This window comes from Colletotrichum costaricense (genome assembly GCF_030867565.1).
Source record: "Colletotrichum costaricense strain IMI 309622 chromosome Unknown Scaffold_1.1, whole genome shotgun sequence".
NCBI lineage: Eukaryota > Fungi > Ascomycota > Sordariomycetes > Glomerellales > Glomerellaceae > Colletotrichum > Colletotrichum costaricense.
In genome coordinates, this window is record NW_026848230.1 from 1,121,885 (window position 1) to 1,146,132 (window position 24,248).

Here is a 24,248-nt window from a genome sequence, read left to right on the forward strand (position 1 = left end):
CAAGATCGTGGGCTCGCATATTTTGATCATAGTTGGGGTAATTATTTAAGGTGCTTGTCAGCCCGAACCTTTTTGTCCGTTATTCCTGCATCACTCATATCTCCACCAAAGACGAATATAATCAACATACTCCTCAACGTGGCATCGCTTCGATCTAGATTCTAAGATATAGTAATTCTGATTTGAGTAGGTAGCTCCACAATGGACTATCAACCTTATATAACAGGATCCGTATTACGGACCGTTCTATCCGGCCTTGTAGTTCTCCCCGCCTTGGGATTCTCTGTACTTGTCCTGCGTAAGCCCGGTGCCAAGCACGATCACACACGCCGATGGGTTGACTTTACCAAGATTGCCCTGGGACTTTGGAGCATGTGAGGAATTTCTATTATCATTGCTTATAACTTTCACCGCACCTCCCGAGAAAGCTTCAACCGTATCTGTTCCAACACATTTCCGGTCATGAGACTAACACCGCCGACGCTTTTTAGATCTGAACTCCTCAGTTTCATTTACTGGATTGTCATCACAGTCTCTTACGCTTGGCGGAAGAACGGCCATTTCTCCTTTCCGAATGAACTTGTCTATGTCTATTTCGTCGGTGGGCTGATTGGATACCTAGGCCATGTCGCCCTTCTTCTCGCCTTCTTTTCTCTAGCTCACGCCATAACCCAGCTCCGCAGCGGGGCCGAGAGCGACGATTCCAAAGCCTATCGCATCGGAAGAAAGGTGGTGCTCGGCCTGTCGGCTCTAGTAACTCTGGTAGCTGTGGCGATTTTTGCCTGTGAGGTCGCTGAGACGGTCTTGTTCGAAATCCTCCCTCGCAGAGACCGCTATGTACCAGGTGATTGGGACAATGCGATCAGGCTGGGATTTGCCGCCCAATACATGGGTGTCGTCAACATTGGCTTCCTCTTTGTTGCGGCCCTCGGCTTGGTTGGTTATGCAGTTGTATCCTTCAAGACGGCCAGGGGCAGTCCTACCCAAAAGGTAGGTAGTCTTTTCTTGATCTTAGAGACAGATCTGAATCCATCTGAAAATGTTGCTAACCCGAATTTACTTGGTAGGCATCTACTCTTCTACTCATTGCAGTCTCTCTCTGGCTCATAACCAGACTGTATAACTTCATCACCTCTATCATGGTGGTGACGAATCATTTTTGGGGCTGGGGTCCAACGTACATTGGAGCCGCAGTTGTCGATGTGATCCTCTCTGTTTGGCCATCGTTTGCGGCTCTCATGATCCTCTACGTTTTAGCGTCTGACAACACGTACAGTCTCTCAAGGCTTCACTATGAGGAAGAAGATGATGAGCAGAGGATTTGGGATGAACGAACACAAAGCACTTGAGGTCAGTGTGCTATGTAGCGCGGCTCATCAGCAAGACTTTGTGCCCCGATCGCATGACTTCACGTATGCGTCTCTCTTCCTTCTGATAGCTCTCATTTGAGGGGGTAATACCACCTAGGCCTAGAAAATGGTGACATTGTTATCGATGTACGAGCGACAACCTTGAGAATTAAACACCTATTGCTCTTAAGAGCCGAAGACCCGCATATAGCTCTTAAGAGCGCCAGTTGTGCTCGCTGTCTCGATTTTTCACGACAGTATGAGTCGTCACGGATCAATGTTAGAACATCACAGCAGAGTGAGTATTTCAACGGAAGAGTTTTACAACTTTCAGTTCAGTAGCATATGTTAGGTCTCTTAAGGACCAGCAGCAATCAAGGAAGCTTTCGTAAGTAAATGAAAGCATAAATTAACGGACTCTTACGCTGCGGAATCGGCATCTGGTGATGTTTGGACGGCTTGCCATTATGCGAATGGTAGTGCATTGCTGAAGCTTTTCCGGTCGTGGCATTTGAGAGGCATAGCTGTTAAGGCTCTACTTTCAATTAGCTCGAATTAGCACCAAACTGCACAGCCAGTCTGGGTACTCTACTAAACTTCATCAAGCTTTGGCAATACCCACATCCCAGTCCGTAACGGAGCTACACGGCGCTGTACGAGGAAAGCTTTGGGGAGTTATTACAGCAAGACGCCGACTCCAGCTGAAACTTGCCGCCTTGGCGACGGGAATTCTTTGCCCAGACGCGTCGTCATCGGGTTCGCTGTCCACAACCCTGTCAAACAAGCCTTTCCATTCTTTGTACGCTGTCTACTGTTCAGCACTCTCTTTCCCTGTCATTTATTCATTCGCTATCGTCTCATTGCTTCACTGAATTCCGTCTCTCATTGCGTTCGTCCCTTAATACCGGCCTAAGCTTGAGAAGATGCCACGTCTATCAGACGAGGTGGAGGAAGAGCACCTCTTGGGCGCCGAATATTCGGACCACGAAGGGGTGCTACCAATGGACCTGTCCGAACCGTCGCCCCGTGCCGGCTTCCGTGCTTTTCAAAGACCTCCGCCGCCAAAATGGAGACGGCCCTCCTCCGGTGATGGCGGTCTCGGCGGTGCTCTCGGTGGGATGGTCTACAAAGCCGGCTGGCGTCTCAATGCCGCCTTGGCTCCGTTTCATGCCCGATCGCCGCGTACCATCATCTTTATGCTGGCTCTCCTCAAGTTTGCCATTACTATCAAGGGCATGATGCTTATGCTTCCCATGATGAGGCTCATCGAGGATGACATTTGCCATAAGCACTATAAAACTAGCCCTGCGGACGTGATCCCGGAGATGAAGTGCAAGGTCGACGAGGTGCAAAAGCAGCTTGCTTGGTTGGGCGGGTGGCAGTCTCTAATTGGAGCCGTCGTCAACTTCCTCGTCGCTTTTCCTTACGGCGTCTTGTCAGATAGGTAACTCACGACTCCCCTCCTGCGTGAGAGCAAAATCGAAGTCATACTATCTTACTACAAGTCCATTTACCTGATCGCTAACACAAATTCTGTACGTTCAGCATCGGCCGGAAGGCAGGTCTCGTCTTCGCCTACATTGGCACCATCGCCGCCTTCAGCTGGTCCCCTTTCATTCTGGCCAACTTCCCCGAGCTGAGCATCTACTACCTCTTCTTCGGTTCCTGCTTCTTCTTTTTCGGCGGCGGCATCGTCGTTGTCTTCAATAATGTCTACGCCATGGCCGCCGATATCAGCACCGAAAAGGACCGCGCCTCAAACTTTGTCATCCTGTCCGTCGGCGCCGTGGTGGGTGGCGTTAGCGGCCACGTCTCCGCCGGCTTCCTGATGGAGAAATTCGGCCCCTGGGTGCCGATTCGTATGGTGTTCCTACTCACACCGTTCGTCTTCCTCATCATCATGCTCCTACCCGAGACTCTCCGCGTCAAGCTCGACAACGGGCACGAACCGCCGAAACCGCAGCTGCCGCTGGGCGACGCCATCAAGGAAGGCTTTTTCAAGGGGCTGGTTCAGCTTAAGGACTCTCTCGCGATCCTTAGAAACCGCAATATCCTCCTCTGCCTTGTGCCCTCCATCGTCGGCAACCCCATCATGACGGCAAACTCCTCTACACTACCGCAGTACGTGAGCAAGAACTTTGGCTGGACGCTCGCCCAAACCAGCTTCCTCCTCTCCCCGCTGGGCTTTCTACACCTCGGCACCCTCGTTCTCCTCCCATGGGTCTCGAAAATCGTCGTTGACCCCCGCGGCCGCTTCCGCCGCACCGGCTTCGGCAAGGACGCCCTCCTCGCCAAGGCATCCTACATCATGATCGCCGCCGGTGCGCTTCTCGAGGCCTTTAGCAGGGAGATCGTCGTCTTTCTCCTGGGTCTCGTCTTCCAGACCTTTGGTTCGGCCCACAACCCGCTTGCGCGCGCCATGATCACCGAGTTTGTCGATCCGGAGCACACGTCCCGGTTGTACGCGCTCACGAGCATGGTCGATACTCTTGGGTCTCCGCTCGGCGGACCGGTACTGGCGTGGGCCTTCTCGGTCGGACTTGAGAAGAAGGGACTGTGGAAGGGGTTGCCGTGGTTCTACGTTGCGTTCTTGGCGTCCTTGACGTGGGGGGCGCTGATGCTTGTAGAAGAGCCGAGGAAGAAGGGACCCATCCACTTAGAGACGGAGAGCAACCAAGAAGCACTAGACTATGAGTCAGGGGCGGAGGATTAACCCCGGATGAGGTTCTTCTATCATTCGATATCGCTTGTTTTGCTAGTGGTTTCATTGCATTGTTTTCTTCTGGGATAGATAAGGCGGTATGAGAACTGGGTTAGATGGACTAACAAGCATAGACTGGATATTTCATGTAAAATTACCACGACTCAACGGTATCGCAGGCTACCGTGGTCAGCGAGGGAAGGGTAAGGAGGCGTTCTGAATCAATTCAATTAAAGATGGGCAATATACCGCGGACCACTTCCGGTTGCTGGGCGGACAATTGACAGCCAACTGACTGGCAGGGCCGACCATTTTCATGAATGGAGAACCATGACGCTGGTGATTGAAGTTGTCAACGGGGATCATCCCCGATAGAGCAAGACGATTGTGGATTCCCGCCGCCTCGTTGGCATCGACAACATCAGCTGCCATTCGCCCACGTGGCTGTCGCTGGTCTTCAGGTATCTGTCGCGCAATGGGGGGAGACCCTCGAATGAGGACTGTCGTGAGTGGTACGCAAGGCTAACATGAGGCATGCGAGACTACTTATCTGGGTCATCTATATCATTAATGAGGGTATTTGTTCCATCGTGCAAGATTCTCTCACGATGGGCCACAAGGTCAATGCGCATGAAATTGGGCATTTTCGGGCTTGACCGCGGTGTTGGGTGGGTTGCCTTGATTTTTTTCTTCAGTTTGTTTCTGTTGTTCGTTGGGCATCGTCATGCCTTAGCTCCTAAAGACTGCCGATGAACATTGTCACCAAGATCGCTATGATCTCGATGCCATTAACAACAGACTCGCTGGTCCGGCGGGTGGTGCATATCGTCATCGTCATGGGTGACAGACCAGTCAGTCGGTTCAAAACATGAACTCATGGCCTCTCCGCTTGCAAAAAAAAAAAAAAAAAGAGCAGATCAAGGAGCACCAGCCACACCGAAACCACTTCCCCTCTGTTGTCTTCGTCAGTCTCCAGGTCCTACCTAGTTTCCAAGTGTCATGATCAATGGGCGAGGATCCCTGCTGTTTTTGTGATTACTGGCCACAAACATCAGCATCATTCCAAGCGATTAGATCGTGTTAGGTCTTATCCAGGTCTCTCGAGTTTCACAGCGGCGCCGAATCCTTCGATTCTTGGCAGGTGTCTAGCGTGTGGCTGTTCCTCCCCCATCCCAATAGAGTCTTTGTGATCAACGGATTCTCCCAACTGCGGCTACTTGGAACTTCTCCATGAAAGATCCGTATTTGTAAATGGAAAAATTACTAACATTGAGGGCCGCAATTGGGCGGCAACAGAGAATAGTAGCTCGATCCGCTGTGGCTCGGTTTGAACAAGAGTGTAGACTCTAAAGGCTAGTTCCCTCTCCCGCCATCTCGGTCTGTGGCGCAACTCTACGAGCACCGATGATCCCAGCTCACAGCCCAATAGTTCAAACCGGAACAGTATTGACTGATTTCCCCCTTCACCAGTTCACCACACCCATTCCCCGGTGTTGCCCCATTTCGCCGCCGCCCTCTCAGTTTAGTCTTCGCCCTGCTAATGCGGTTGGGTGGTAAGACAAGAGAAAAACCAGACCCTTATTTTGATCCGTCCACCGCGACGGGATTACCCACCCCGCACTCAGTGGGCGACGCCGCACCGCAGAGGCAACCCGGCCGAATAATGTTCAAGGGCGAGGGTCTGATGTCATGGGGTGCCACGCTTGCCATCGCTATGCTATGACTCTGTTGCTGGGGACTTGGAGGGAATGGTCACCTTTGATCCTTTCAGCCACCGAACCAACACCGAGATGGGACTATGGTTGGGCATTCATCATGTCTGCCAAGGATTGCCGGGCGAACATATAATGCCCAGGCCTCGGAGAGAGCCCCCCGGCATGAGCTTTTGTCATTGACAGATTTTCTCGTGTTTTGACTCCATCGTCAAAAACCAGAACTTCAGTAAAACCTAAACCCGCCTGTGTATTTTTTATTCGAGGCTTTGCCACAATATTTGAACCTCACGATACCCTCACGATACTTATTTAGTACTTCATTTTCTCATACGTGAACTCTATATACCGTTCGCAAACAATAATACCTCTTGTACCTTTACCTTACCTAAGTATCAAAAAGCAGCCGCTGCATCCTCTCTATCCCACAGAGACAATAAAACCATGGCCACTTCCGACTTGGAATCCAAAATCCGCCAAGCAGCCGTCAGAAACCGCCAGCTCCTCGCCATCCTCGCAGACACAGACAACGCCATCCCCGACCTCCGTCAACAACGCCGTCTCATCACAGACCTAGACCACCAGCTTAAAGAATCCGACAGAAATATCCGTGCCCTCGACAGCCGCCGCAAAAAGGAACTCAAGGACCATGAAAAGTTTCGCGACAGCGTCATGCGCCGCTTCGTGCACAAGGCCGTCGGCAAGCGCGACAAATTCGATGAGCGCGCCGCTCGCGAGGAGCGTGAATACTTTGACGTCCTGCAGGACGAACACCGCGAAAAGGAGCTCAACAAGAACGTGAAGGAGCAGTTGAGCGAGGCGCGTGAGGCAAGCAAGGCGCTTGAGGTGGAAGCCAGGCGGCATGATGAGGCGCAGTGCGAGCTGGATAGCCTCTATGATTCGATCTTTGCGGGCCCGACGCCGAGTTATCCCGAGGAGGATACCCTCGAGCAGTCGGCGGAACAGGCCCTACACGAGTACCATGATACCCGATCAAAAGTCGAAGCTGAACAGCATGCCATACGCCTTCTTACGGATGCGATGAAGAGGATGGGTGACTCGTTGCGGCACATGGACGACGCCTTGAGCCACTCGCGCATGGACATGTTTGGCGGCGGATCGATGACGGACATGATGGAGCGGAGTGCGTTGCAGCGCGCCGAGAGCGCGGCGCAGGAAGCGAGGATGTTGGTGATGCAGGCGCAACGGATGACGCCGTACATCGGAGACCTGCCGCCGATTAACATCAACCACGGCAACCTCATGGGAGATGTGCTGTTTGACAACATCTACTCCGACATGGCGTTCCATGATGAGATCAAGAAGTCGAGAATGTCGATTGAGAAATGTGCCCAGGCTTTGAGTCGGTACCTCCACGAGACCAGGGACCGACACATGTGTCTCTCGCGGGAGCAAAAAGTTCGCGGGGAGAGGTTGGAGAGCACGCGCACGGCGCTGCAGAAGGAGCGAGAGAGGTTATTCGAACAAATTACTGGGGGCAGTAGTGATATGAAGTTCGGGTCTGCTTCTTCGAGTGCCCTGCCGGTTGGATTGAAGCATTGAATGGTGGGAGGATTTGTGAGTATATGATTACTGTGGCATGCAAACCAGCGAGTTTGGATAATGTTAGCAGCTTTAGATACCAATTTGCATGTCACAAGTTCAAGTGTCAACAAAATAGTGTTTGTTCAGTTCTTCAAATGAATTTCATTTCGTCATAGTATATCTGTCCGGCCGTTGATAAAATATACACACACTATCTAGTAGTCCATGCGCTCGTGGCGGCCTCGGCGCTCACTATATCAATCTGTCAGTCCCTGTTCGATGTGTATTGAATGATCTGAAGGTTTGCTTACGGGTTGTACTCGTCCATGTCACCGTATTGCTCCTGGTACAGGTGCTCGGCCTGCTTCTCAGCGTGTCTCTTGGCCTTCTCGCGGTCGATGTAGTCCAGGCCCTTGGTCTCGAAGAGCTTGTCGACCTCGGCGCCGGCAATGCCAGCAATCATCTCCTTGGCGAACTGGTGCTTGACGGGCTCGCCTATGTAGAATGATGATTAGTTCGAGTTTTGGGTGACTTAAGGAAGTTATTGAGCATACCGTTCTTGCGCTGGCGGTCCTCGAAGAGCTTCATGGCCTCAAAGGCAGCACCACCGGCAACAATCTCGTGGGACAGCTTGCCCTCGTGCTGGCCCTCATAGACGGCGTCACGGTGCTCCTTGGCTTCTCCGAATCCGAACATTTTGAATAATTTGGTGTGGGGTTGGGTAGGTGTATAAAGTCAATTGGTATGTAGTGATGTAGTTGAGCTTGAGAGTGAAGTAGTAGGTCTCCCAAGTCCAAAATGAGGGAGCAGCTTGAGGGGTTCTTATGCCCCTCCAGCAACCAGGTCAAGCTCTCATGTGATCGACAAAGGGCCCATCTAAGCTTGCTCTATTTCGAGAAAAACCCCTTAACCTTCCTGTGCCCCTGGATTCACACTGCCCGATGACATGATGGAGGGGTCGATCCAGCACCCCTCGACCCTCATCCGTCAACGCTGGCCACGCCTGCCTTTTCTGCCACTTTTCACGGAGGCCGCGTCCCGCCGATTCATGCTCTAGCTCGCGAAGCCATTGGACACAAGTTGGGAAACCGACGGGAGGCCTTAGCTGAAGCATCAAACCCTTGACGCGGCGCGGGGTGGCAGGAGGGGTCTAGTCTAGCTCGATTACCATCGAAACCAGTTCTGACCCAGGAAAGGCACGTCTTCAGAGGCAAGCTATTGGACGAGCCACCGTCTGGCGTCTGGCGTCTTCTTTGCCGACTTAGCCTTGCCCGACATGGACCTGACGTAAAGCCGTGGATGTGTTTTGGCGGGGTTGCTCGGCACATCGGCAGCGCTTTCGTTCTCGCGGGAGTCGGGGGACCTGACGAGTGACGACGGCTTTGTCCGCGTTTCCACGGCCGTGTGTCTTTTGCGGGTTATGATTCGAGGGAGAGCCCCAGGAGGGGGTGTTTAGACTCCTGAGCCCACCTCTCTCGTTCTCTCTCTCTCTTTTCCTCTACTCTTACATTCAAACTCTCGGGTCAAGCAAGAGTAGCCAACGGTTATGACTGAGCAACACAACACTGGACGAACACAGCTAAACAAAGGTTATAGTCCACAAGCCTCCCTTTGAAGTTCGCTGCCAATCAAGCTAGATTCAAGATTTGAGATGTTGCCCGGAATTCCACGCTTGTAGCCGATTCGGTCAAGCCCCGCCGGCCCGGGGAGTTCGGCATTGGGAGCTGCGTCACTATGTCAGCCACCCCTGCTGGGCTGAACCAGAGACGAAAAAAAACAACTGGGGACGCTGCGGCAAGAAAGCTTGACCATCGCGCGGCTAACCGGCAAAGAAGGTCTCCATGCGCCGCCGCCCCCCCTGTGTCTCCCATTGGAGCTACCATAGGGAGTCTTGTTACACAATGATGCCCCCGTCGGGCCCCTCTCTCTCATCAGGATCGAGCAAGTTTAAGCCAACAGTCTCCAGCTCTTATGCAGCTTCGGCATACACAGCCCACATAACGTTTAATCTTGAAGAAAAGACAGGTCGACCCTGCATAACTTGGAGTGAAGCTGAGGTCCGTGTCCCTCTTCAATGACGTGTCAGGAAGCTCCGTGCAGCGGGTGTCTCAGAGACTCTTCAATCCGATGTACTCTACAAAGAATAGGGGGAGGGGAACCCTGAGAATGAGGGGTAGCTCTCGTAAGGTGGGCGAGAGCTGTTTATTCTTCTCTGAATCGTCCAAGTTCCAAACCAATCCCCCCTCACCGCTTGAATCGACGATTCCAGGCCCTCTTTCATGACAAAGAGCGGACGGAACCTTGACGGGTGCCATCCGGGTCCAAGAAGATAGCTTGGATGGGCTGCCGCTTGGCTGACTGGCTGGGTAGTTGGGTGATTGGTTGGCTGGTTGGCTGGTGCTGGCATTGTTGTTCCAAGGTTTCGACTTGTGCCTTGGAAACTTGCATCCGCCCGGCAGCAAGCTCAGCCATGCGTGAGGCTTTCGTAGACCGCTGGTCCGCGGCCCTCATAAATCTGCTGATCTTACGAATGCTGCTCCAAATGAAGCTTACGCATTATGGGTGAACGTGAGACTGTGGTTTCGTCACATTGCTTTTCTCCTCCAGACAACCTCACAGCACATCTTATACCAGAGGCCTTGGTGAAGAATCGATTCGATGGCCGAGGCCCGCGTGGTAAGGTAGCTGCCAGATCATCGATGGCCCGGCACAAGACGATCACCGTTCTTGGCAACAGCGGGATCATGCATCGACGGAAGCCCCCCGGCTTGGCAAGGGTCCAGACGCCAGGGGTCCTAGTGTCCACCCTTCCCACAGCTAGTGCATGTAGCTTCATGCCAGCTCTTCCACCAGCTCGCCCTTCTGTGCACATACGCTGTTCTGCAATGAATGAGGACTCTTTATCGTGGGAAACGACTGCTCTGTGAGTAGGTTCTGTCACTGAGAGAATATGGGTACTCTTTTGTTAATCCCCCAATGTGAACTTCCATCTTCACACGAGCGTGATGCTGCCACGAGTTGCCTCTAGCTTTGCAAGTCGTGAATTACTCGCTTTTAATGCTAGTCGATGCCATCAAATCTGGCCTGTCTATGATTTACCACCAAACTTGACCAGATACTCCTCGTGCGCCTTCTTCTGGCTCTGCCATTGTTTCTGCAGCTTCTTGAGCTGGCTCTTGGGCACGTCACTGCCGTCCTTAAGCTTAGTTGGCAGTCCCTCAGCGTCCCACTCCGAGTACTTCTCGTCTCCCTTAAACAGCTCCGTGTGGGGAAGCTTCGCCTTCTCCCACTTCTCCTTCTCCGCTTGCTCGCGCGCTCGTTTCGCCTCTTCCTTGGCCCGGGCCTTGTCCGCTTCCCTGGCCAATTTCTCGTTCTTCGCCGCGATCAACTCGCTGGCAGGTACAAACTTGATCAATGACGACTTGCCATCCGGCCTGTCATCCAAGTAAACTCCGAGATTTGTAAGGTCTTCGTCACGAATCCGATCTGTAAGAGACAGGATGGCCTTCTTCGTCTCGGGAGACACTGATGACACGATACGACGGAGCTCGTCGCGTAGTCTCGAGGTAGCACGCAGATACGGCAGAGCTAATTGCTCAGGATCGCGAACACCCTTATCAGCCAAAGTAGAGTACTCTGCTTCCGGGTTTTGTTGCGACAACAGGGCGGAAACGGAATCGGCCGAAGTCTTCAGCGCCTCCACATCCGACTTCACGGTCTGGAACACCGTCGCGTACGGCTGCACGACATTCTTGGGGTCAAGCTTTGCGTTAGACGCAGGTGCAGCCCAGCCAAGGCCGTCATAGGGCGCCGTAGCATTCTCGTCGAGACCGAATGTTCCAAGAATCTTTGTGATCCAGCGGGCGACGGCAACGAGCGCGGGCACGTTAGCCTCTGCATCTTGGGAAACAACGACCTTGTTGGCCTCGCTGACAAGTTCCTGAATAACACGCATCGCTTGAGGGGTATCGAAAGAGTTGGTGAGGGCGGTTTGCAGGTCAGCCTTGGCTTTCTCCAGGCTGCTGACAAGTCCTCCGGTGGGCTTCTCTGACAGTGACAGAGATTCGACACCATCGGTAGAAGCGCTGGCATCCGCAACATATGCCTTGACGTTGGTGAAATAGTTCTGCCGAAACGTTAGCTTAGAAGTTATTATTACGATACGGCTCATAGACTCACGTTGATAGTTGCCTCCCAGCTAGACGCCTGGGCGCGCATGTCGGGGGAAATCTCGACGCCATCGTTCCACTTGCCCATCAGGAACACAATGCGCATTCCTCTGGATGTGTAAGTCGTGGCAAGGGCATCTTGGATAGTCTGGAAGTTCTTCAAGGACTTGGACATCTTTGAACCGGAGATTGACAGGTGACCCATGTGCATGAAGTTATTGACCCACGTGTGCTCGCCCTTTGTGTTATCGACGTAAAAAGCCTCGCTCTGGGCCAGCTCGTTATCGTGGTGAGGGAAGGCCAAATCGATACCGCCGGAGTGAATATCCATCTGGGCTCCGAGAATGTCAGAGGCCATGACGGAGCACTCGATGTGCCACCCCGGCCGACCCTGACCCCATCTGCTCTCCCAGTATGGCTCTCCCTTCTTGGACTTCTTCCACAGCGCGAAATCGCCTTCATTGCGCTTTTCGCCCAGGTTCTTCGACAGAGCTCCCTCTCCATCCTCCTGCAGTGACTTGTCGTTGCGGTTGCCGGGTCGCAGACGGGCGTATGTGTTTCCGGCCTTCTCGAAAGCTGTGATATCGAAGTATACGGATCCGTCAGACTCGTATGCGAATCCCTTGTCCACAATGCGCTCGACAAAGCTCGCAATCTGGGGAACATATTCCGTAACACGCGTAATGACGTCGGGTCGCAGGCAGTTGAGAGCGTCCATATCGTCGAAGAATTCCTTCTCCATGCTCTGGGTCAGGTCGGTAAAGATGGTCTGATCGCTCGTATCAATGGTCTCCTTATAGAGGGAGTCGAGGTACGGCAGAAGAACCTCATCGGTTCCAGGGAAGAACTTCTTGTCCTTGATCGCAAATGCAGCAGCGTCCATGTTCGCGATGTGCATCTTCGTCTTGGCCTCGTCGTCGCCGGGCTTGCCTTCACCAGTCAGGGTGCCACCTGCAAGAACCTTTCCATATGCGCTATCTCTTCGCTCGAGGTAGTTGTTCTCGTCGAGGTCGGATGATTGGATCAGAGACAAGCTCTTCTCGGCGTATGCGCGGAAAGCTGTCAGAGTAAGCTTCGCCAGCTCTTCGTCCGAGTACTTCTTCTGCTTCTCAAGTTCGAGGAGACGTTGTCTTCGGGCCTTGATAATAATCTATGCCACAGGAAATGGTCAATAAAGCCTGATGTGCCAGTGGAAAGCTAGTGAATCAAACCTTGTCGTCGACATCAGTGATGTTCATGACAAACTTCACATCCGCGCCGAAGTAGTGCATCATAATGCGCCGGATGATGTCGGTCGACACATAGTTGCGGGCATGGCCCAAATGACTCTTGTCGTAGACAGTAGGACCGCAAGCATACCAAGACACCTTGCCCGGGTTGATTGGTGTAAATGGCACCGGTTGACCGGGCTTCAAGGAGTTGTGCACCTTTAAAGACTCCATAGTCGCGATGGAGGAACAAGCCCTAGAGAATCGAAAGTTGGGTATCTGAGTGGAGAGAGAAATGGAAATTCTGGTGAGTCTAAAGAGGCGATTCATCCAGAATAAAAGGAGAGAGGCACAAGGAGGGCAGAGTGCATGAGAGTAGGGAGTCACTTCGAGAGGGTCGGGTCAAAGGATCGAACTGAGAGGGTTGAGTCACTCAATTGGGAAGGGAGGGGACGGCGACTTTGTTGGAGGGAGCAATTAGCCGCCCACCTATCAAAAATGGCCGGTGTGACACCATCGTCAGCCTCGCAGTCAATTGGGGCGCTGTGTCAACATCTGAGTGGTCAAGCTCTTACTCAGCCACAGCTGCCCCGCGCTTAGCCACAGCTAACTTTTCTCCAATCCAGCCTCGCGAAGTTTTTCCTCGACTGCCCTACGACCTGCATTGGCTAGGTAGCTTTCCTGCACCACTCCAATTGTCCAGAAAGGCATTCAGGGTCGATCAAGTCTGGCTCATCACTGGCCAGCATGGCGACCGAAATCACAAAAATGACGAAGCCATCTCCATTCCTTCAGCCTGGCCCCAGGACGTCTGCCAATTCCATCGCTATCGTGCAGCTCTCTCGCGACAACCTCGTTCCTCTCATCCTCAAAGATTCTACCGGTGCGGTCGACGGCTATGCCGAAGGAGCAGTCCTTAACACACGATTCGGCTCATTTCCCCACTCCACCTTGATCAACGTACCATGGGGATCGCAAATTCGTGCCTCGATTGTTGACACTGGCTCCAGAGGCCGCAAGCGCAAGAGGAAGGAAGAGGAAACGGACGCGTCAACACCAGCAGCGGCAGATGAGGCCGAGGCGGAATCCAGCGCACCGGTTAAGAAGGCGGCTGCCGCCGCGAGTGGCTTCGTGCACATTCTTCAGCCTACAGCCGAACTCTGGACCGCGGGCCTGCCGCATCGAACACAAGTCGTCTACACCCCCGACTATAGTTACGTCCTTCAGCGCATACGAGCGAGACCCGGTACCCATATTATCGAAGCTGGCGCAGGTAGTGGTAGTTTCACTCACGCATCAGCGCGTGCGGTTTACAGCGGATACCCCGAAGATGACTCTCAACGAAAGGGCAAGGTCTTCAGCTTCGAATTCAACAAGGACCGTTATTTGAAGATGCAAGAAGAGATCACTGCGCACGGGCTGGAAGGCATCGTGAAGCTCTCGCATCGAGACGTTTACAACGGCGGGTTCCTGGTGGACGGTAGAAGTCCCGAGGCAGAGTCGGTGTTCCTGGATCTACCCGCTCCCTGGGAGGCCCTCCCCCACCTGTCACGACGAAAGCCAGCGACAAAGGACACAGAAGGCGAGACACAAGAATGGGTTTCCCCACTAAATCCCAAGAAGTCGGTTTACATCTGCACCTTCTCCCCCTGCATCGAGCAAGTACAACGAACGATCAACACAATGAGACAATTGGGATGGGTGGATATCGATATGATTGAGATCTCACACAAGAAGTTCAACGTCATCCGGGATCGTGCTGGGTACAGCCAGCCCGATCGCGGTATCGCGGCGAGCGCACGCGACGTGGGCCAGGCAGTCGGCAAGCTTCGCGAGATTGAGAGAAGAACGAGAGAGTACCACAACTCGGCAGACCCCAACTCGACAGACGACTCACCGGCGGGCAACGCCATGGACGTGGATCAAGCGGGAGAGGGCACGAATGGTGATGAAGAAGAAGGACCATTTGCGGGCAAGCCGTGGTTGCAGGGTCGCATTATCCACCGCGCGGAGCCGGAGCTGAAGACCCATACCTCGTACCTTGTCTTCGCTGTGCTGCCGCGCGAGTGGAGCGAGGAGGATGAGGCCGCCGTGCTTGCAAAGTGGCCGTGTGGCTCAGAGACTGGTGTTATTGGAGCCAAAGACAAGGAGACGCGCAAGCAGGAGAAGCGCGACCTCCTCGCAGGCAAGGGGAAGAGAAGGAAGGGCAAGTCTGGGAAGGCTTAGCTGCCTATACGAATAATCGCTGTCGACGATCACTGCAAATGGTGATGAGAGTGGTAGATACCCTAACATTAGTGTCGGGACATTGCGAGAGTATGTTGGTAAATCATGAGTCAAGACAATTGCATCTGCCTTTCTTATGGCAGCCCATCGTGATTATACACAATGAAATCCGAGGCCAATGTCGTTCTTTGGAAACGATGCAATAGATAATCGTTTGATGAACGTGAAATCTTTTCTCTCATTCAACTTGTTGCTCAGTCCCTGGCTACCATGGCTTCGGGCTGTCTCCCCTTACCCTCCACCAAAACTCCAGCCTTCCTCAAAATATCGACTGTGTTGTTCACAACCTCGGGCTTGACACCCTCCACGCCATCCGTAAATTTGACCGTCTTCAGCCACTCCCTGGCATCCGCCTCAGAGTAATCCAGATGGGTGCTAATATACTTGACAGCCTCATCCTTGTTCTCATTGAAGTGCTTCACGCCCTTGTCAAGCTTCTCAAACAGATCCTTGATCCTGGCGTCGAGCTTCTGACCGTCCTTGGCCAACGCCGTGGACGCGACAATCTTCCAGCTGCTCCAGGGCGTGTAGATCTCGCCTACACGGCGGATCTCACCCGAGTCGTAGTAGCGCTTGGAGGTGAAGTGCTCCCACATGAAGAAGTCAGCAGCGCCCGAGTTAACGGCGTTGCGGAGGTTCTCAAAGTTGTTGAGAATCACCGTGTCAGAGAATGGTGCCGGGGTGGACGGGGTGAGCCAGCCGTGCTGGTCGGCGAGGACGAAGCCCATGATCTGGCTGCCGGAGCCGATGCGGGAGACGCCGATTTTGCCACCCTTGAGGGAGTCTACTGAGGTGATTTCGGGGCGCTTGGCACCGGTTGAGATGGCCCAGCCTGTTGTTTACTATGTCAGTAGTGTTCTGAGAAGTTGGCCTTGTGAACCTACAGAGGGGCGTGTCAACGTAGGTGCCGACGAGACGGTAGCCGCCATCCCCGGGGGCGTCTTCCTTGCCGAGGCCGGCGATCCAGCCTTCTGTCAGCCCAATACCAATGTCGATCTCGCCGCCGCGAATGGCCGTAATCATGTGTCCCGTTCCGGAGGGGAAGGGAACCAAGGTGGCATCGAGGCCGAAGTGCTCCTTGGCAAAATAGAGGGGCGTGGAGAAGTGCTCCGGCACGTAGCCAATTCTAAGAGGTGAAGCCATGTTTGATGATTCGACTGAGAAGAGGGTGAGAGAGTGAGTCAAAGCAAGCCTGTGATGAGTTGTAGAACTGGAAGAATAGAGCGGAAGCGGGACTTTCGAGAGTTGCGAATCTCGGGCCGGGACAGTGAAGCGGCCGATGACTGTACACCTCAGTGACTGAGTGAGTGCGGGGTCCTTTCCACTGCTTTCCAGGCCCTGCGTGTCAGCGCCGTGGTCCGTCCACCGGTGCAGAACTCAGCGGGGCCGCAGTGGGACGCCCGGCCCTCACGCCGGGGCGGCCTCAGTCTCATTCTCAATCGTTTCATTTTCTATTGAGCCTTTTCATGAGATGAGACTCGCTTGGAGCTATGACAGTCCTCTACTACGAGCAGTTATATCAATTTCACTCAACGGACTCAAACGCTTGACACTTGCGGTCGCGGAGCATAGGATGTGAAGGTTTTCAGTTGAGATTAAAGGCTGCGATGATGAACTTAGAAATGTCTTGGCCGCGGGATGCTGACAAGCGGCAACGACTTCCGAACACTTTTGTTAACTACAGAGCACTGAATTCTGCGAGTTGTACAAATTTACTGAGTTCCACGCATAATCACGTCAGCATCTTCTTCCCAACACATATTCGTCCGGAACTCTTCTCAACCTTCAGATTCCTCGAGTCACGAATCCAATTCACAACCCCAGACTTCTGACGCTGAACTCTTTCTTGCCAACACAAGTAAAACAAAACGCTGAGCTTGTTAGGCTCGTCCGGACTTTGGCCATCCTGGGCCTGGTTTCGTTAGGAGAGGTGGTTGAGGTCGATGTAAGCAACATGTTGATGACAAACTGGCCCTTGGGTCAGCCATCAGGTAGATATTCCGCATCTGATCATGTCAATGGCCTGCGTATTGAATCCATTGCCGCAAGAACTTGGGTTAGGAATATGTCTTTCCTGACAACTTTTTTGCAGGATCACTATTATCAGTCACAAAGTCTAATCCATTTGAGAAATACATTTTGCATTACTTCGTAAAGGCATAGGTGACTTCTTCATCACAAGCACAAAGGTGTACCAATATCGCCGCTGAAACCTATCAAGTGCAGTGAAGAGTGAAAGGGGAAAGCTTTGTTTAATATAGCCGTTTCTCTGCATCGCCCTATAGGTGTGTTCATGTCACTTTCAGCAGAGACTGCAAATGTAATTTCAACAATACTTTGCGCCCATTTCCCACACAGAGAAGCCGTCATGATGTGCAGGAAACGTTCAACTGTAACTATTCCAAATTCATGATTAGTATACAAAGCAAGCCACGTCTCACGGCCACGGTCTGTTCACGCAGTCTACGGTCCCTCCTCTACGACCAAAATCAGCAACCTCTACTTGTTCCGCTCTACATTGACGTAGTCTCAAACTCGGTATACCTTAGTTATGCCAAACGGGAAACGTAAACGCTAGTCACGTGTTTTTTCCAGCAGCACAAAGTTCGAGTCGAGTTGAGGAGTGCAACCTACACAAAACAAAACCTTTCCTACTTCACACCGATTCGGCAGCAGCTGATTTATCCCATCGCCAAAACCCCAAACTCCTGAATGGCATTGCAAGATGATGATCCTCACGAGAGACAGAATGAGACTGCCGACCTAGGGCAGTACCTCTCAGATGCCTATGGACCATGTCTTTGCGAGCCGACTCCTTCCACGACAGGCTGCCATCACACGAACATATTCGGTCCAAGATCCTCCCCAGGAAGACCTCAGCTAAAGAGGGGTCAGGAGAACAACGTCCTCATATACTCGGGCTGCTTCAATCCGCCGCACCTGGGCCATTACAGTCTCCTCCGACGGGCATTCGAAGGCAGCCAAGATCTCAACGTCATCGCTGCCGTCGTATATCCGGTCAGCACGAGAGTACTGGAACGCAAGGCCGAAAGGAGGCAGCAATGGCTCATGTTCAACATGGCCGACCGCGTACGACTTTGGCACGGTGACTCGAATGAGCCTCAGTAGTACTGGACTCACGACGGTGGCAGGCTCAAGTTTGAAGACATGTGGAGTCGTGTTCTGGGAGCAGTCAAGCGAGACGGCTTCAATCTCAAGTTCATTGAGGTAGCAGGACCTGATCATGTCGTTCCCACGCGTGTATTCAAGCCGTTTGAGTGGGATTTCGGAATCTACAGAACTATCTTGAGCAATGCTGGAAGAGAGTCTGATCTTCTTCAACCTGGAGGTCAACTCGAGAGAATGCGTGGATATGGGTACTGGGAGGATGCCATCGACTATACCAAAGCTGCGAATCCAAAAAACGACTATCCAGACTCGAAGCACGATATGGTCGAGGACATGGAGCGAACCATTGTCAGCAAGCCTCGCTTTGTGCTACCCTCACCCACATCGACCGTCGGGGCAAATACACAGCCACATGAAGGTAGATGGATCAATTTTACAATTAAAAGTACGAAGACATACGCTAACAAGAACATGTATGAGTGGATGGTCGCATCCCAGACACGGACAACGAACCAGTTGCAGTCACCGACGCTCTCTCTGAAACATGCATATCAGAAAACGATGCTGGTTCATACAAGAAGACGGAACACGGAAGCAACATTATTGTTCCCGAGAGACGGAAAATCAAAGTTTGCCGACGAATTGGCGACTCGGAAACTTGGGTTCGCTTCGTTCCAGCGGATGCCACGCCCTTGACATTCAGCTCAACCCGGATTCGGCGTATTCTGGAAGGAGGCTTTCCGAAGGATGGGCATCTGGCGGGAACTAGTTGGACGCGAAGTATGCTGGAGGACGAGACCCTTGATAGTGTCAAGGAAATGGTCCTGCATCCGGAGGTACTAGCAAGGATTATGCTTCAACGACATGGAATTCAACGGCTTGACGAGGCTTGATGGGGGATTGGATGGAGCTTGATCAAATAGGCAGCGGACTTGAGCAGGCAGGATTATTGAAGTGTCTCCTAGCAAAACGTTGGTTGGACATCCACAACCTGGCACCAATTTCTTTCGAGATAGCTCTTCCCTCGAATTCATGACACTGCTATAAGAATGCTTCGATCGTGTTTCTTTTCGGTTTTCTCCATCTACTCAGATAACTACATGATTCTAGCTGATGACAGGCCATTTCATCGTAGACGAGAAGCACATCCTTGGTTCATTTTCGCCCTTCTGAATACCGACCAGAATCAAGTTCGCGTCCCAAGCAAATTTCGATACAATGGGAGACACAGCCTGTTCCGAACTCAAGCCCATACGGTGAAGCCAACCAATCTTTCGAGCTTTTCTAGTTAGTAGACCATGACAGGGTCACGACCTTGTCTCCGTTGACCAATGCTGCTTTTCTAGCGCTTATCTGCAGCAAATTTCTTCCCACCCGACTTTTGATGAGGTGGCATAAATATCGAGCAGAACTCTCTTGCATAAGATCTTTCAATCAGGAACAGCGGCGAATACTCATAGCATTAGATCAGTCTGTTCACAAGTTGATGTGTGGTCTACTAAATTCCTTGCCTTCAATGGCCTATCACCACCAGATGAGGAATCGAAATCCTCGATTACCAATTGCATGTCCCGCAGAAACCAGGCAAAACCACTTAACTTCAGATATGTCTACAAACGTCACAAAATCTATGCAGAAGTATGAGCATGCCGGCTCGATTTGCTCATGCCTTCAAAATAGGGCAATTCACATGCAACGTCATTCTAAGTTCCATAGCAGTGGCCGTGATCAACAACAACACGGGATTGGAATGACTGGGACATTCCCGTCTGGCTCGGGCTCACATAATCAGCTTCTTCGGCAAGGCTTCGAATTGATGAAATGGATAAACTCGTTATAGGCCATGTCCTGCAGTAGCGTAATCAATAGTCACCAGCTGAAAGCCAGATGCGGAAATATTAAGAGACAGGCCCCAGTCGACGAGCTAGCAGCCCTACAGTTTTGGAGTAACGGCAGCACATAAAGGGAGGACCCTGCCGATAAACACCATTTACTGATTGTGCATGGGCTTCCCTTGTGTTTGCCTCAATAGCCGCGGCCTTCGTCCCAACAATGACGGCAACCATGCCTTCCGTGCCGCTTTTGCCGGATCAGCAAAACATTGATGAATTCAGCTATACAAACGACAAGGTAATCCTTCCCTCGGCATCAACTCACATCAGACTTCTCGAACTCTATTCATCGACACACGGATTTGACGCCGCATCCGCATCCGCGTCCGGAGCACCCAGTAATACAGACGAAGGTGATTCTGACAACGCGTCGTCTCACTACTCGAACCCTCTCAAATGCGCTCTCTCGACGACCCCGATCGCCACGCCGCGGCTATACAAAGCGCTGTCATACACCTGGGGCACATCGAGAGCAACTCACAGCATTGACATCGAGGGTGCGAGCTTGCTCATCACGGCCTCGCTCGACACGGCGCTGCGACATATTCGTCGTAAAGATGAGCCCGTCACGCTCTGGATCGACCAGATCTGCATCAACCAGGAGGATGGTGCGGAGAAGGGAAATCAGGTGGCCCTCATGACCCAGATCTACACCAAAGCAGAACAGGTCATCGTCTGGCTGGGTCCGGCAGAGAACAACTCTGATGCCCTTATGGAGTGTTTGCAAGAGATTGGACAAGAGGCTGCTGACCTCAACATCGAGAGCTACCTCACCAAGGAGCGACTGCCGCTGCTGCACAGGATCATGAGAAACGAGAACCCAGAAGACCCAGTGACTATGCAATATCAGCCTCTAATGGCCAAAGCCGTGGCCAAGTTCAGACCCCTCCTACACGAGATGATTGCCTGGAACGAGAGGGTGTGGTTCACTCGGGTCTGGATCATCCAAGAGCAAGCTCTCGGTTCCGACCCATTCTTCCTCTGCGGGTATAAGACAGTAAGACTGGACCTGATTCCTCTCGCTACTCTCGTCTGGGACGGGTGCATGTCAACGCTCAGCGTGCCGACTGAAACCAGCGAGTTCAGGCAGCTTCTGCTCAAGGCCCAACAACGACGTTTGAGTCCTTTGATGTCCCTGAGACGTAGGCGCCGGAACTTCGTGAAGGGCATAGGACCGGGAGATGACTTCTATTACGTATTGAAGAAGGCGTACGTCGATGGGGCCGCCCAAGTGACCAATATTCGAGATAGAATCTACGGTTTGCTCAGTATTGCCAATGATGCGGATAAATTAGGGATTACGCCAGACTATGTCACCGAGGATAGCCGACCCACCTTCATCGACGCAGCTCATGCTCTCATTCGTGTTGGCCGTCTGGAGATGCTCTCATTCTCGCAGTCCCCAAAGGACACTGAAGGATTACCATCCTGGGTTCCGGACTGGAGGCCGACCCTAGAGCATTCTTACTTGTACGCATTCGAGGATGCAGACAAGCGCATTTTGCAGGCTTCAGGCGAGACCTCGACTGAGCTTGTGCCCACGGACAATCGCGGCGTGCTCGGGATTCGTGGTATCCTCGTTGACACCATCGAAACAACAGGTGACGCGTGGAGGTGGGAACAAGGCCAAGAATGCCGCTATAAGCTTCTCCAGACTATCAAAACTTTGTGTGAGGAGGCAGCTGCAAAGGGGTTTAGCCACGAGATTTACGAAAATGGTGACAGGCAGGCAGAAGCCATGTGGCGGGTGCCCGTGGCAGATCTGTACTGGAACGAAGGGGCTGTCTACAGGTACCAACGACCCGATCCAGCCGTCAGAAGCGACTACGAGGATTGCATGCATTGCCACAAGATGCTCTCCCTGACGTTCGAGGTCTTTCCCCCAGAGGAACGTCAGCAGCTTTTGGACGAGTTCAGCAGACGAATTCCGGGGCAGTCTAATTACAGTGAGAATATGGACAAAATGACTGGGAAGCGCCCATACATGACGCAGAAGGGATACGTGGGCATGGGTCCGGGCGAGGCATGCCCGGGCGACGTGGTGGTGATACTGTTCGGCTCTCGGATCCCGTACGTCCTGAGACCGTCCGGAGACGGGACGATGTACTGTTTCGTAGGGGAGGCATATTGCGATGGAGTCATGGACGGCGAGTTGTTGACTAAGCGGGAGAAGACGACGTTTCTGATTGCTTGAGTCGGCTGGTTGTCCTATCACAAGAGGAGGAGAAGAGGGGGAGAGGACACGTCTGAGAGTTGGATGGGAGGCAAAGAAGCGCTCGAGCAGCAAAGTTTTGTTTTATCTGGGGTACTCGTCGAGTGTTTCCTCTAAAGGTGTTCTGTTCGACCGTCCGATCTCTATGTGAAAAGTCTATGGAAAGAAAAGCCAGTTCCCCCAATGCCCGCCGTGATGTGTGATGGTATGAATGCAATCCGTGAGATACATCAATGAGAAAAATGAGAGATAAAGGGAAATAGTCAGGTAGAGACTGAAGGGTATTTCAAAAAAGTGAAAAAAGAATCCAATTTGGAATTGTGCGCGCTGCTTTTTTTGCACGCTGATGAGATATGCTGCCCCAAAAATGATTAAACTCCTTTCGCTCGGCCAGAGCGGAAATATTGCCAGAAACCTCCCAGACATTCGTCTGGCGCTATGAACATTGAAGCATGAACAGTGAGCCAACCCTGGCCCAAGACTGCGCAAGTACGAATCCGTGTGCGGAAGCGCGTACTGCGATGAACCCTGCGATCGAGCCGCAGGCAACCCGTGTCCCAAACAGCCCCCCTCTCTCTTCTCTACTCCGCTGTGCCGTGAATTTGCTCAGTGGTCATTGTAGTCCTCGTCTCTCATGGTGTACATGATGTCTTGGATAACGACCGCCCTGATGTGGTGGTACAGAACGAAGCAGTAAGCTCCTAGTAGACAGACACTCATTCCTGTTGCGAACCATTTCACGGCCTCGTTGCCCAGTTGGTTGGCGATGGTGATGGTGGCGAGAGTGAAACCAGTGTTGGGGAAGACCATGGCCCACCAACCCAAGTGGAAGTAGACAGGCGGAGATGAGATGACGGCGATGGTAGCGATACCAAACCACCAGGCAGCCAGGGCCCACAAGAAGATGGCGCTCATGAGAGCAATGGTCCTGATGATGCCAGCGTCGATGATGATTCCATCGCGGTCGGGGTCGAGGTTGTTGGGCAGTCCGTTGGCCATGCCGATGAGAGCGAGGGCAGTGAAGGCCGGGGGACCGACGTTCATGAACAGACCAGGGCGATGCTCGCGGTGGGGAAGACCTGCGGACATGAGGCGGCCGACCATGTGTGCGTACATGAGAACGGCGACGGACAGACCAAGACCTTGGCAAGTGAGGCCGGCAACGACGATGGGCACCGCCGCGATCTCGGGCTGGGTGTCGGCGATGACGGAGGCAATGGTACCAGTAAGCATGATGGGGAAGATGGGAAGAATCCAGGTCGGCATCATGGTCTGAAGGCCAAAGTTGTGCCTGGCGAAGACGAAGCTGTACTGGCCGATGGCCAACATGAGCGTGACGATGAGGTAACCCCAAAAGGCGACTTGGATGGCCCAGACGAGAGTCTCATCGTTCTCGGGGATGGCATATCGGTTCGTGCTGGTGATGAGCGTGGCGATGGACAGGAAGAAAGTCGGGAAGAAGAAGCCCTCACGCTCGTGGGTCAGGGACTTCTTCATGTCTCCGGGGTAGAGGAAGAATCTTGTCAACATGGCAGAGCAGACGAGGACGAAGAGGATGATGTTGATGACATAGACGACGGTACCGATTTGCCTCAGTCCGGGGAACTGATGCGGTTGTGCGAAGATAAGAAGAGCAAGACCTCCCGTGCTCATAGTGAGGGTGTACCACGCCCAGGTGAAGTGGTGGATACGTGCCTTCCAACCCAGCCTCGGGCGGTTAGGGTCGTTGATGTCAATCATTCCGAGGCCGGGAACATCGCGAAGGTGGCTGTGGGCGGCGGCGTGAGGTGTTGTTCCCTTTTCCACGACGGGCGTGATGGATGTGTTGTAGCCGTCCTTCTCCGTCTCCTTGCCCTTCTTCTCGTCGACGAATCCGAGGTCTAGTGGTGCCAGCTTGGGTGAGTTTGGTCTGGAAGTCTGCCACTCTGCCGAGTTCTTGCGTGTCGACACCTCGGACTCAGTCCACGCCGAGTGTTGGGGATCTCTCCGATCCATTGTGGAAATCTTTCTTTTAGTTTTTGTTTTTTTGTTGTATGTGATGGTGT

At 52.8% G+C, this 24,248-nt stretch overlaps 12 protein-coding genes across 12 annotated transcripts; 6 read left to right on the forward strand and 6 right to left on the reverse strand.

Annotated features, from left to right (window-relative positions):
- Positions 1-462: 462 nt before the first annotated feature.
- Positions 463-1,349, forward strand: CCOS01_00425 (uncharacterized protein; the record flags this gene model as incomplete). The annotated part of the gene is made up of 2 exons (XM_060448622.1): positions 463-990; positions 1,068-1,349. The coding sequence occupies 2 exons, from the start codon at positions 463-465 to the stop codon at positions 1,347-1,349; spliced, it is 810 nt and encodes a 269-aa protein (XP_060320060.1).
- Positions 1,350-2,272: 923 nt separating this feature from the next.
- On the forward strand, positions 2,273-4,062 carry CCOS01_00426 (major facilitator superfamily transporter; the record flags this gene model as incomplete). The annotated part of the gene is made up of 2 exons (XM_060448623.1): positions 2,273-2,793; positions 2,895-4,062. The coding sequence occupies 2 exons, from the start codon at positions 2,273-2,275 to the stop codon at positions 4,060-4,062; spliced, it is 1,689 nt and encodes a 562-aa protein (XP_060320061.1).
- A 2,144-nt stretch (positions 4,063-6,206) lies between these two features.
- Positions 6,207-7,325, forward strand: CCOS01_00427 (uncharacterized protein; the record flags this gene model as incomplete). The annotated part of the gene is made up of 1 exon (XM_060448624.1): positions 6,207-7,325. The coding sequence occupies one exon, from the start codon at positions 6,207-6,209 to the stop codon at positions 7,323-7,325; it is 1,119 nt and encodes a 372-aa protein (XP_060320062.1).
- Positions 7,326-7,522: 197 nt separating this feature from the next.
- On the reverse strand, positions 7,523-8,003 carry CCOS01_00428 (uncharacterized protein; the record flags this gene model as incomplete). The annotated part of the gene is made up of 3 exons (XM_060448625.1): positions 7,523-7,559; positions 7,619-7,802; positions 7,862-8,003. The coding sequence occupies 3 exons, from the start codon at positions 8,001-8,003 to the stop codon at positions 7,523-7,525; spliced, it is 363 nt and encodes a 120-aa protein (XP_060320063.1).
- A 1,438-nt stretch (positions 8,004-9,441) lies between these two features.
- Positions 9,442-9,714, reverse strand: CCOS01_00429 (uncharacterized protein; the record flags this gene model as incomplete). Its single annotated transcript, XM_060448626.1, has 1 exon — positions 9,442-9,714. One exon carries the CDS (start codon positions 9,712-9,714, stop codon positions 9,442-9,444), a length of 273 nt encoding a protein of 90 aa, XP_060320064.1.
- Positions 9,715-10,395: 681 nt separating this feature from the next.
- Positions 10,396-13,014, reverse strand: CCOS01_00430 (tRNA synthetase class I catalytic domain-containing protein; the record flags this gene model as incomplete). The annotated part of the gene is made up of 3 exons (XM_060448627.1): positions 10,396-11,433; positions 11,487-12,626; positions 12,688-13,014. 3 exons carry the CDS (start codon positions 13,012-13,014, stop codon positions 10,396-10,398), a joined length of 2,505 nt encoding a protein of 834 aa, XP_060320065.1.
- Positions 13,015-13,431: 417 nt separating this feature from the next.
- CCOS01_00431 (tRNA methyltransferase complex GCD14 subunit) lies at positions 13,432-14,910 on the forward strand (the record flags this gene model as incomplete). Its single annotated transcript, XM_060448628.1, has 1 exon — positions 13,432-14,910. One exon carries the CDS (start codon positions 13,432-13,434, stop codon positions 14,908-14,910), a length of 1,479 nt encoding a protein of 492 aa, XP_060320066.1.
- A 254-nt stretch (positions 14,911-15,164) lies between these two features.
- On the reverse strand, positions 15,165-16,113 carry CCOS01_00432 (uncharacterized protein; the record flags this gene model as incomplete). Its single annotated transcript, XM_060448629.1, has 2 exons — positions 15,165-15,802; positions 15,855-16,113. The coding sequence occupies 2 exons, from the start codon at positions 16,111-16,113 to the stop codon at positions 15,165-15,167; spliced, it is 897 nt and encodes a 298-aa protein (XP_060320067.1).
- A 1,569-nt stretch (positions 16,114-17,682) lies between these two features.
- CCOS01_00433 (uncharacterized protein) lies at positions 17,683-18,992 on the forward strand (the record flags this gene model as incomplete). Its single annotated transcript, XM_060448630.1, has 3 exons — positions 17,683-18,060; positions 18,130-18,517; positions 18,580-18,992. The coding sequence occupies 3 exons, from the start codon at positions 17,683-17,685 to the stop codon at positions 18,990-18,992; spliced, it is 1,179 nt and encodes a 392-aa protein (XP_060320068.1).
- Positions 18,993-20,163: 1,171 nt separating this feature from the next.
- CCOS01_00434 (heterokaryon incompatibility protein) lies at positions 20,164-22,185 on the forward strand (the record flags this gene model as incomplete). The annotated part of the gene is made up of 1 exon (XM_060448631.1): positions 20,164-22,185. One exon carries the CDS (start codon positions 20,164-20,166, stop codon positions 22,183-22,185), a length of 2,022 nt encoding a protein of 673 aa, XP_060320069.1.
- A 174-nt stretch (positions 22,186-22,359) lies between these two features.
- CCOS01_00435 (uncharacterized protein) lies at positions 22,360-22,629 on the reverse strand (the record flags this gene model as incomplete). Its single annotated transcript, XM_060448632.1, has 1 exon — positions 22,360-22,629. The coding sequence occupies one exon, from the start codon at positions 22,627-22,629 to the stop codon at positions 22,360-22,362; it is 270 nt and encodes an 89-aa protein (XP_060320070.1).
- Positions 22,630-22,809: 180 nt separating this feature from the next.
- On the reverse strand, positions 22,810-24,198 carry CCOS01_00436 (C4-dicarboxylate transporter/malic acid transporter; the record flags this gene model as incomplete). The annotated part of the gene is made up of 1 exon (XM_060448633.1): positions 22,810-24,198. One exon carries the CDS (start codon positions 24,196-24,198, stop codon positions 22,810-22,812), a length of 1,389 nt encoding a protein of 462 aa, XP_060320071.1.
- Positions 24,199-24,248: the final 50 nt, after the last annotated feature.